Here is a 12034-nt window from a genome sequence, read left to right as displayed (position 1 = left end):
CTTTGGTAAAGTTGCAGAAACATCAACACAAAAAAAATTGAAGTTTCCCATTCAGAATTGTGTACTATGTAAGTAAACGTGCTGAAAACGGACCACAGTTTTGAATTTCTGACCCAGTTTCTCCATGTATGTGGACATGGCAAATCAATAACAAGGGCTTTGACATGAGACTGAAAAGCATTTTAAAATGCCTTTTTTTTTTCAGTAAGAAATATGTGAAACATGTGTGTCTGTATGAGTGGCTTATGCTTCTGAAGTTCAGATGTGTCTTTGTATACTCTCATCAGTCTGTGTGGAAGAGAACATTTGCACTAAGTCGCCCTGTTTATTCCTTCATCTGCCGAAGTCATCTGTGCTCATGTGTCTACTGGGAGCCAAGGAGAGTGCTCCTTGTCACCAATGCCATAAAGGTGTTTGGTTATAATTCCATTAGAGATGGCGGGATAAACCCGCTTAGAAATCCACCATTAATTTGAACTTTAAAGTCTCATATGAAATGATTGCCAAGTTGTGCCTCAACGCATAGATACTGGAGGTCCAGGAATACCAGAGATGGAGCGACTATGTTCCACATGCAAGCAGGATAACCTCCTCACGGATACGACTTGGGACAGATGAGCTTGGTTGTTCAGGGGTGAAGAAAGGAGGCAGAAAGTTCATGGTTGTTATTGTCTAGTGAGGAGTTAAAAACAGTACTGCATGGTGTTGCGACAGATGTATTTGTATTTAGAGGAGAGTTGCAGGAAACTAAATCTGTTTGGAGGTCTTTTCAATTTCCACTTTCCTTCCTATCCTGAAAACATTTTTTCTAACCTTGACTATTCTACATACTTCATGATGCATTTGAGTTTTCCCAGAATCTAATACAAAATCTCCAATGAAAAAAAAAACAAACAAAAAACAGATGGTTTCAAGTTTGCTTCTTGCTGAAAACTCGTAGTCAAAACTATTCCAGAATGTCTGCTATGATCAATAGTCTCCAGCAGAGATGAGGTTTGGGGTGTGGAGGATCTGCCAGGATGATTAGTCACATCTGAGGAGAGTCTGATCTCAGAAGAGAGCGAAACATGTTGAGCAACAATAATAAAGTGCTTCGCTGAATGCATCGCTGTGCTCTGGACCAACCATAATGCTGGTTGGTTTAGTGATTTAAATTGTTGTTGAGACTCTTCCCATTGTCATACAGCCACATCCAACTGTGTCAAACCTGTGGACAGAATGGTCAACATTTCTAGTTTTCTTAACCTGGTATTTTTGACTTGAACTGTTTTAATAATATTTTTTCTACTGTTAACCAACCTCAAAATTGTACCTAAAACACACTATTAAACTCATTTAAATACATAAATTAACAGCACTAAATGTCACAATGTTTATGAAAATATTATTATCAAAAAGTCAAGCCACATTTTACAGTAAAACCGGTCTAAGTTAACGTAGTGATACAACAAATCACAACAGTCTCAAAAACTGAAAATGGCGGAAAACGATGTGGTACACAAGCCTGGCCTGTAGATGGCATCGTAACGCTCGAGCAGCAAATAACGGTAGTGCTGTGTATGAGCACAGGAAACTCTATAGGCTGTGTGAGCAACCTGATAGTGGAAACAGACGAAATCTAACCCAATTTAGATTTTAGCACAATTTTACATGTGTTTTGAGACTAGTTTGCAAGTTTGTGCTCCGTGCGGCCAAAGCACCAACAGACAATCTTGGAGGAAGCCCAGATTTTTGTGTGCAGAGAACCTAAATATAACAAAAGGTAAACAACAACACTCTGATCAAGAGTATTCTTGCAATAAACATGTTACTTAATAAGACATCAGTGAATGCATGACTTTCATCAACGCATCATTCAAACCGGATTTAAGTGAACCAAAACACTCAATAGCTTTTTCTGAAAAGCATCAAATGAAATTACCACCCCAACTATTTGAACAGAAAAGACCATACAGCAATGTCTGGTTACTGGACCTGACTATTAAATGTCTGGCAACTATTTCATTTATTTTCATCTTCTACAAAATAGGCATAGCTTCAAAACAGTAAACATATTGTTTTGAGTGTTTTCAACATGTCTCAACGTCACTTTTTGTGCACCTGAACAATGATCTGCGAGCGCTCAACCTCGTCTACGTGTGCACTGCGTCAGGTTTTCTCCTTACACTTGCTCTACTTCTGGGGCAGCGTTACATTTGTGCCAAAAAGGCAACCCAGGAAGCTGGGAAAACTGTTTCAAATGCACCGAAAAGTTCAACCACACACGCGCTAACACACAACTTATTGTGAAAAATGTTGAATGATCAGCAGCAGCAGCAACCACTGAACGTCACATAGCCATACTTAAGTTGCTTATGACTTTTAGTATACTGTGGAAAGACATTTTAACTCCTCAAATGTAGCGTCCAAGCAGGAACAAACTCTCTTAGGGGCTGTGATTGGTTGCCTGTTTGATACAGATGTAACACTGTGCCAGAAGTTGAGCGACTGTGCAAAGAACTCTCACTTATGTATGTGCAAAACATCTTCATACATCCTAAAAACTGCTTGCTGACATAAACATGACACTATAGTATTATGCCATACGACCTGCGCTGGTGACCAGAGTGCAGAGAGTCGCAGGTCACAATAGATCTATAGTTTATAGTCGGAGACAGAGAAGTAATCAAAATGAATGGGGAACTCCTTCCAACATTCATTAATACATAAAGGGAACCTACAGTAAAACACAAAAATCAAATACATTCATCTGTTTTGGAGTTATGAATAAATTTCAGTCCCACTTTACAGCACATACAGCAGCCATTCCATTCCAACATAATTTCAAGAGGAGCAGAGAGCAGAATAAATCCGCTTTTAGTTAATGACATTTTTCTTCACCCTGGACAGATCTTTTTTGCAAAACACCCCTGGACAACACGGTTGTGCGAAAGAGTTCTTCAGCGTATAAAACGTTGCATCCCTACTCCTCCTACAGTTTTCATTAGTTAGAAGCTGTTCAAACACCAAAATGTGTAGCTCAGCTGGGAATTTAGAACCTAGAAACCAGAATTCCCAAGATATTCCCAGCTTTGTCCCGAAAATGCGCCTCAAAACCAGCCACTACTTCAACAGCTCCTTCATATTTAGAGTGGAGCAGAGCAGAAAATTGTATATGTAATTCAGTTTCAGTGTCTGATCGAAGTTTATGAGATGCTCCTAGGCATTTATGGACTGTTTTCAGCCATAGAAAGGGGGGTTTTATCTGTCCAAGACAGTGGCCGGACCATGATCGTGGAGCTAGAGCATTTATCTCAGACTACAGGAAATCAAAAGTAATAGGTTAGAAATAGAAAAGCTGCTGGACACCAGGGGAGTTAAGGTTCAGGACTCCATTAAGGACATTGCATAGATGGATGCGCTGACTGCCTTCTTCTCGCCCGGAGAGAAAAAGTGGACAGATGAAAATCGGTTCATGACCAGAGTCTGACTCTGGACACTTTGCCTCATTCGGGAGAGAGCTGTCAAGTTTTATCAAGAACTGAGATCTCTGCAGAAGCCTGCAAACGCTTTGAGCGCCACCTAACCAGGGAACTCGAAAACATGTCTAATGGAAAAGTTGCGGGTATTAACGCCTCCCTTCTCTGCACAAACCACAAAGCCCTCTGCAAAGACTTTGCCAACCAGCTGAGAGAGGTCATGGAGGGGGTCATCCACCCCGAACCAGACCTACTGTCAAGGTTTTCACAGTTACGAAAACATGAAGCGGAAACTAGGATTGTAAAACATTTTTGTTAACTGAAATAAAAATGATGTTGACGACAACGCTGACAAGCACGATGGCGAAAGTTGGGAGAAGCTGGCAGAGTACGATTTGGGATGTTTCTGAGTGTGACTGACCCCCACAAATCTGAAAGTAGGCTCGAAAAGTTTTCAGAGGGGGGCAAACCTCGAGTGTCTGGGCAACGTGCCCATTCGTCCTTCTTCCACCACAAGGGATGCGCACCTTCAGAGTGCATTGAATTGTTCATGGTTTTTCTCTCATTGAGGTCCTGAGACTCCTGGTTCACGGCCAATGGCTATAGTCGAAGTATTATGCAGTGCACTTATTACAATTGCAAGATTTGTCTCTGCGTTATTATTATATTTATTATATTATTATTATATATTTTTTTTCTTTTTTCTGAGAGTGGAAATGGAACATTAGTTAAATAGAATGACACTAGGAATCTGAACGATATAATTGAAAAAGTCGAGAAAAAATAGGTTTTAGAAGAAGAGTTTTGGTTTAAAACAATCTTGTTGCATAACAAATTGAGCCACAATCATGGAACTGGCTTTTAAAAGAGCCTTTAGTTAATGGAGCAAGGTTGGACATCAGCACCTGAACAACACAGCTGGAACAGTAAATTCACTTTCCGATGCCCAGGGTGTCGGTCTCATACTGGGGATTCGTTCAACCAGGCGCCTCTGCCGTTACATTGAAAGTAAAGCGGTGCCAAACCCCAAAGACCTGTTTCCTGATCTCCTTCTGAGCCCTGAGATCCAAGAAAACAACAGCCGCCTCCTGAACACCACAGATGAACGTCTTTGTGAACAGAAAGACACTTGTGAACTGTGTGTCCATGTGTCCAAGTATCTATGGCCATGGAGAGCACTAAAACTGTGTTTTTTAGCAGCCCTTGGTTCGTACGAATTACAGTCTGTAAACACAAAATTAGTTGTCAAGAAGACGCCTTCAGTTGCTTGGTGACCCTGTTCAATGTACAAACCGACTGAATAGTACTCTGAGGGCTGTGCCATCAGTGCCAGAAAGGCTTCTGTCTGTAAATCATTTTCTGGGCTACTGAAATTTTCTTGAGGCGCGGTAAACAGCCATTTCAGATGACAACTGATGAGGCAAAGACAGCTGTCTTGGATAAAATACATACACGTAAATAAAACATTCAGAAGTAGCGTGTGCGTGTCAATCTTGGAGATGTCACTATTCAGCGACGATGTCATTTTGCAACGCTTTATGTCAAACAGACAGCAAAGCATATTCACATTAAAGTGCAGGAGAACACATTATTTATGTTTACATTTGTCAAATGCTTTCAAAACACTTAGTGTATCTTTGTTCACCTGTACTTTAATGTGAACATGATTTGCTGTTAGTTTGTGTTCAATACATATCTTGTTTTCCAAAAAACACATTGTCGCATTGTTGAATTTTCATATCCTGTCAACTAGCTTAAGGCACCCACAGTTTTCGCAGTGACTGGAAAATTGGAAGCAAACCTAGCGCTTATGAAACATGAATAATAAAGCCTATTAAGCTTCTCCTTGATCACAACAATAAAAAGAAAAATCTTAATCTTGCAATGAATTATTGCTTTAAGGTCTCAGATTCAGAAAATAGCCTTGAATCATATTGTCCCATAAAGATTTATTGGAATCTTACCTCACCTGGATTTATTGAATATTAATTGATTAATTTCATTCTTGGGATTCTGGTCTCCCCTCCTCCTGAAATGTGCTTTTGAACCCTTTCACTGCTTTCAATATTTCTTATTCACGTCCCTCACTGTGACTTTTCAATTGGTTGTCATTTAACAATGGTTACCATGCCTTGTATATGTAAACAAGATGGTGTTTTTCGGAATCTGGTTTCTTAGCAACAAGACAAAGAGGGAAGCAAAAACAGCTCCAGCTTCAAGAGGGGTAAAGCTTTTTCACCAGTGGGTGTTTATAAGCTCGTGTTGTGTATTATTATACATGATTTGTTTGTACAGGAGGATCTTGCAGCACGTATTCGTTTGCTGTTCCCATCTGCAGTTCAGTGAATATGTTCGACTTTTCTTTAAACAGAGATGTCAGATCGGAGGTCGACTTCCAATTTTTGTGGGACGGCGGAAGTGAGCAGCATCAGCAGAAAGATCCAAAGTTTAATTTCACCAGCGTTGTGCAGTATTGACCCCAGAACTCCACGGCTTGGCGGCCATTATTTGTTCTTCTCCAGGCACAACCCTCACCCTCATAGAGTCAGGCACATTCAAGGTAAAATCATATCATTGCTGCCAGTCCTCTTCTGATTCTTTTCTGTTTTAAAAACAAATGCTTTATCCACAATGTTTTTGCTTTCTAGTTTGCGTTGCTGAATAAGGCACTTCTTCCTTTTTAATGCAAAATACTCTGTGAAACTTTGACATTGTTAGTAACTAAATATCAGCAATGTGTTAAATCTTTAATTCGAACAAAGTCCTCGTTTGCAAAACCAGTTTGGAACAACGAGAACAGAGAATAGAAAATGTTTGGGTTTTCAGACTCGTGATGAACCAGTTACCCTAGCATTATCTGATGCTGTTATCTGTAATTTAAAGAGATCTATTCTTTATATAGTGCAGACCTACATATTAAAGTGAGCCCCAGGCATCAGGACATGAAGTGCTTCATCAATGTGCTCAAGCTTTACTTTTCTTTTTCTCTGACTCATTGTTTGAAATTTTAAAAATGAAATAGAACTCATCCATCCCCTACATGGGCGATAGAGAAAAAGAATAGCTGTCCATTGAAGTCATTTGACTCCAAATGGGCATTTCCAAACCGCCCTTGAATTGAAATGTGCCTGTTCTCTTTTCATTAAAATTACACTCCCTTTGGCAGATGTGAGACTTGTAATCCGGGCCTCTAACCTAGCCAATAGAGAGGCTCAGCCAGTGCATGGATGCTGACCTCCCCAATCTGGTCTGTCGCAGGCTTAAATGGAAGGCCAGTCTGCATGGTGAGAGACGACTGGAACCTCACTTCGACTTTATTTCCCCACCCCCTGCTGAAAAGCCAGCACCACGGCAGAGCAAATGAGATCTGCTTACCGGCTAACCACTGCCATCAAAACACATCAGGTTCAGTAATATTGCAAAGTGAAAAACCAAATTAAATCAAGATAAACTTTTATTTTCTCGATCAGCTGTTCTGTCAGCTCTGTTTTCTGCAGGCTGGAGAGGTGAGCTTCAAGAAATTGCTGCAAAGGTAGCACATATGAAGCTCAACACCCAGGTACAGTATATGATTCCTCTTCTTATTTCACATCAAATAAGACCAAAAATATATGTGCTTTGATTGTGCATGTTACTGTGTGAGAGATAGTGCAGTCAAAAGACTTTTCATCTACTTACACTTAAACTGAGGAAATCAATGGACTCAGTGTCTGGAGACAAGGGTTTGCTGACATGATCTCCTGGTATGCAAAGATCCCGGGTGAGACACTGCTGGACATGTTGATAAGGAAGCAAAAAACGGAATGCTTTTTTTTGTTCTCATGAACAAAGGGGCGACGCACCTTACATGAGGATTCCTCATTTAAAAAGTGCCGTGCTGCTAAGAGCATGAGCCCATGAGAGTGTATCTGCAGGGCGTGTAAGCACGTGTAAGCAGAAGAGGAAGTCCATTGGTTCGTGGATCTGATAGAGGAGGATGTGAAGGTGGAGGATGCACCTACACATAACATACATGAAGGAATTTGGTTTCTATCCCTTAATGTTGTTCCACCTTGTTCCCGATTTTCTGACCAAATTAAATCATTGTATTGAGAAGTTATTTACCAAGCTTATGACACTAGAAAAGACAGACGGGGGAAACGTCTGCCAGTCAAAGAGATGGCTTGTCTCATCATATAACCTTCATTTATTCATTTACATACAGTAAGCATCGAGATTTTTTTTTCTGCATTAACCACTTCTGCTTGAAAAATGGTCCAGACCCAGCCTGCTGGAGAGGGAGTCCGCCTGAAGACCCAGTATTCATCTCAAACTGGAAGAATCATTCCTCCGTCCACTCGGGTGTCTCAGCGGCGCTCTCACTCTCAGCCAGTGGAATATCGTCAGCAGTTTCAGGATCCAGAAGTCACGGTGATATGAGTCTCTGTATACCGGCCATATAGTCTCCTTCCCCAGGCAGTGTGGCTCATGAATGCTTAACAGACTCAGACAGAGTTGTTTACCTGGCTTTTCTTTCAGGTGCTGGAGCTTCTGCGTCAGATTCTGCAGACTGACTCTTTCTCAGCCGTCCAGCAGTGGCTCCTGCTCGCCGGCCCCAGAGGTACAATAATGTGCAAGTCACTTTTTGGTTAGTGATCTTGGAATCAAGATAACCTGCGAGGGTAGAAAAAAATGGATATGAATGTGCTGCCTAAGTTTGTCCACCTTTTTATTTTCTCTGGACAACAGGAAAGGTGTTTTTTTTAGGCGAATTGGCAAAAACGCTTGGCAGAAACGTCTTTTCGACACTCAGTAATATGTGTCATTCAGAGTAGAGAGTACAAGGTGACTGGTATGTAGGTCACTCAGCGGGGTTAGTATTTGGATATGATGATTTCTGTCTGACTGTTATAAGATGAAAATCAGTATGAATTAAAAGGAAAGGAAGCACAAGGTCACAAGCCTTAAAGTTCAGTTCACATCATTTAACAGTGGCAGACAGAACAGTTTGACTTCATTTCCTCCCTTCTTTTCTGTGTCCTCCACAGAGAAGGAGCAGGTGATGGCGATGATCAAAGATACCCTTCGCAACGGCGACCCTGCAGGGCAACGCAATAGTCGTGTTCGGAAGTTTGACATTTCTCGTGCTGATGTGCTTCCATCCAAAGGCCATTCAAGAGGAATGAAGTCAAGGCAAGTACTAGTTGTGCCTTCCTTTGACTGCCGCTGACACTTTCCTCCTCCATCACACAGAGTGAATGGAGCGTTTGACAAAGGAGGACCAGGTGATGTTGAATAAGTTCACACAAACCTTTTTCTGAAAAGCCAGAATAGCGGAGTGAAAGAAGAAAACCGCCATCATTGTGTACAAGATGTCCTTCTTTGGCGGGTGCTGCTGTGCAAGGCGTTTATGTTAATATTACAGAGATGATTTGAGGACTGAAGTGGATTGCATCTTTAACCTCAGGCATGCTCTAACAACAAGCATTTTCATCCATTTCATTTTCATTCACAAGAGCAAACAATTAACATTCTGATGGAAAAAATAAGTGAGTGTTTCTGCAATAGTTCTTGACTTGGCTCTGTTGTGCAATTGCTCTCCTGTAGAAAGGATTGGAAATGCAGAAGTGCTGTCAATCCATAAGGATCATTTCCATGAAGAACTCTAGTCTTTGGAGAGTGGAATGCTTCCTTGTGTCTTCATAACAGAATCCAGTCCCTTGTTGGAGGCTCTGAGCAACACCTTTCATGCTCAGTGTGTACAATGGTTCACCATACATAGGTTTTCATATACACTTCTTTAACCTGTAACTCACAATCATCAATAAAACTTCTGTTGAACTGAATATTCATCTCAAATGCTTCGATTCGATTTACTTTGTGCCTTTAGGTTGATGATAAAAAAACAGTGTTCATCATAAATTAAAATTCTGTGACATTTCAGTTTTGCTTTGTGACGTAGCCATGCTTTTCTCTGGCAGCAGATGATTTGTGAATGAAGGAGAATATTTAGTATTTCGAGAGAGAGTGGGCAGAGAATGAAATAAAATTTGAAGCTGTCCAACAGCAAACAGTTGGAAACAATCATGGGTGTCACTAGTAAGGAACATGCAATACTCTACTCTTCTCACAGTTCATTGAGAAGCTGTAGACACAACACTATTATTCATTTCCGCATGAAATTTGGCAAACCTGGTAAAACATGTTGCTGTTAAACGTACTGTCCCAACAACTCTCATGACCTCCGCTTGTTGTACAAGGTCCTTCACTTTTGACCCTGTCTGACAATTCTAAGTAAATGTCAGCATGAAGTCAACATCAGGTTGGAAACCTACACAACAATTGAATTTACGTTTACGTCGGCATAGCATTAGCATTCAGCGTTGCATATGGCAAAGCAAAACCGTGCATAGCAACTAGCATAGTTAAGCATTGAAACTTGAAGTTTAGCATTTAGTAGCATTTAGTATACAGGTAGCAAATCTTCTATCATAAAATCATAGGACCAAAATCATTCTCAGTGCCAAACATCCAGATTTAGCCTGTTGGCTTTGATGTGAGGTTATGCATGTGGTTCATCCATCTGTCTTCCATCTTCTGTCTTGCCACTCAGTTTTCATTTTCGCTGCTGGAGTGGTCTTCTCTCCTTTTTCTGCCAAGTGTCCAGCTAAAAAAGGTGCCCAACTAACTGAGGTAGGGTTTGTCGATAGTCGAAATAGAGATTAATGACCATATGGAGCAACCAGGCCAACACACACACCGTTGGAGCTTATGGACAAAAGAACACAAGAGAAACAAAAGTAGTTTCATAAATGTTGCATAAAGGCACAGGGCAAAAAAAGTCAAGTCAAAAGGATCCCAAAATGAAAACAAGGCAGATTTAGAAAGCTGAGCATAGAACAAGCCAAGTGACACAACAGTCTATATGCACATGGTGCGTCCACACAGTTCCTGGGAAATTATTAGCTAGCTTTTGGGTAAATATTTAATCGCATTTAATCGATTTAATTTAATTTAATTGAACACTTTGCTCTCCAGACAACAGGGAACCTTTGTAAGTGCAGGAGTTCCTGGTCCACTGATCACACTGATGCACAAGACACGTGGCAGCTAGGATGATAACAACAACAACAAACATGGAGGAATCCCTGAACAAAAGCAAACAAAAGCATCTGTTTGCTTTTGTTCAGGGAGGTTTTTCTCCACATAGTGGCCAGGGTTTCCACTACTAATGGACTTGAAATTGTTATAAAATTGGAATTCTTATACAAATATTTTCAAGGCATTAAAAGAGCTTTAGTTTAAATAAGGTGATATAAAAACTTGAATATAGCTGCCATTGCAATGTATTGTGCTCTTGTCAAACTGATGACTGATGTGACTGGCTGACATGTACAGTACCATGTCGTCGTCAAATCAGGAAGGAGCACCGGCTCATTGCGAAAGGTTGAAAACCTTGTTTATCGCACATATGCATACGCATATGCACATTATTTGCGATAAATGAATCAATATAATTGAATTGCAGCAGGAAGCAGGATGGGACGTGATCTTTTCCACGCCCCAGCTACATGACTGAGCTGTGGTGGAATACATCCATTCAGCCAGGAACAAAAAAATGCTTCATCTTCCTTAAAGGAGAGCTACACCAAGTGAGCCTCCTCCATCTTAACCTGTCTCGATCAGCTTCCCTAATGGCATCTGACCTCTTTGTGTCTGGATAACGTCGGTCATCTTCCCCTTTATCTTTCGGCACCTTCCTCTTCAACATTCTTGGTCCAACATGTCCCCCTGTCACTGATCTCCATGCATCTGGCCTCCTTTTGTCTCCACGCTTCTACACAAGTGCTCCTTATGTATCTGTGCATTACTGTACAGCTGTCATGATCTCCACTGGCTGTGAGAATAGCTTCTCATCAGGGCAATCTTTGAAAAAAAACTACAATTGTGATGAAGTACTTGCTGGAGAGCAGCGATCAATATGAAAGCCGCCATTTCCTGATCAATCACACATCAAGAGTTCATTGTGGTCTTCAGGATTGCTTTTATTATCAAGACACGGGCTGCAAGAACCTGTGAAGGAGGAACTGATATATTCTCTTTTACCATGATCACCCAACTTATACGTCTGGAAATGTGTGAATGGCCTCTCTGAAGAGCATGTGTTGTTGTTTCTGTGGTCACAACACGCTGTCCCTGCTCTTTGTAATGCTGAAGATGTTAATATTTACAGTCAGCTGAACGGTTGTGGCCGTTGAATGAGCCCTGCTCTGTAGTCATTGGAAACAGGAGGCGGTGAATGCATGAGATGTGGCGTAACCCCAGCTGCCTGCCACCTCTGAAGGACCCAGGTGCGGCGATGAGATAATAGGAGCACACCACAGACATAATGATGAGCGACGGACTTCTTGTCTTCATGTGTGGTGTTTCTGACAGACGATAATTGCTCGTGACTTTGAAAATCCTTATCCGCGTGGCCCTCTTTTGTCTGGCAGCGGCTCTCCACAGGCTGTTGACTTTTGTTTGGCATCTCCCGTGTATTACATGTAAACTCCTTCAACCTGCTGGGTTTGTTTATTGCTGTCATGCAGGTATAT

The 12034-nt window shown here is 41.2% G+C and overlaps 1 protein-coding gene across 1 annotated transcript; it reads left to right on the top strand.

Moving 5' to 3' along the window:
• Positions 1–5688: 5688 nt before the first annotated feature.
• On the top strand, positions 5689–9267 carry tbata (thymus, brain and testes associated). Its single transcript, XM_053852248.1, has 9 exons — positions 5689–5699; positions 5830–6018; positions 6717–6863; positions 6956–7017; positions 7719–7868; positions 7977–8058; positions 8486–8630; positions 8691–8722; positions 9045–9267. Exons 2-9 carry the CDS (start codon positions 5832–5834, stop codon positions 9104–9106), a joined length of 867 nt encoding a protein of 288 aa, XP_053708223.1. The 5' UTR covers positions 5689–5699; positions 5830–5831; the 3' UTR covers positions 9107–9267.
• Positions 9268–12034: the final 2767 nt, after the last annotated feature.

The sequence above is a fragment of the Synchiropus splendidus genome, chromosome 1 (assembly GCF_027744825.2).
Source record: "Synchiropus splendidus isolate RoL2022-P1 chromosome 1, RoL_Sspl_1.0, whole genome shotgun sequence".
NCBI lineage: Eukaryota > Metazoa > Chordata > Actinopteri > Syngnathiformes > Callionymidae > Synchiropus > Synchiropus splendidus.
The sequence above is the reverse complement of the archived record's forward strand: the minus strand, read 5'-3'. Positions and strand labels throughout refer to the sequence as shown.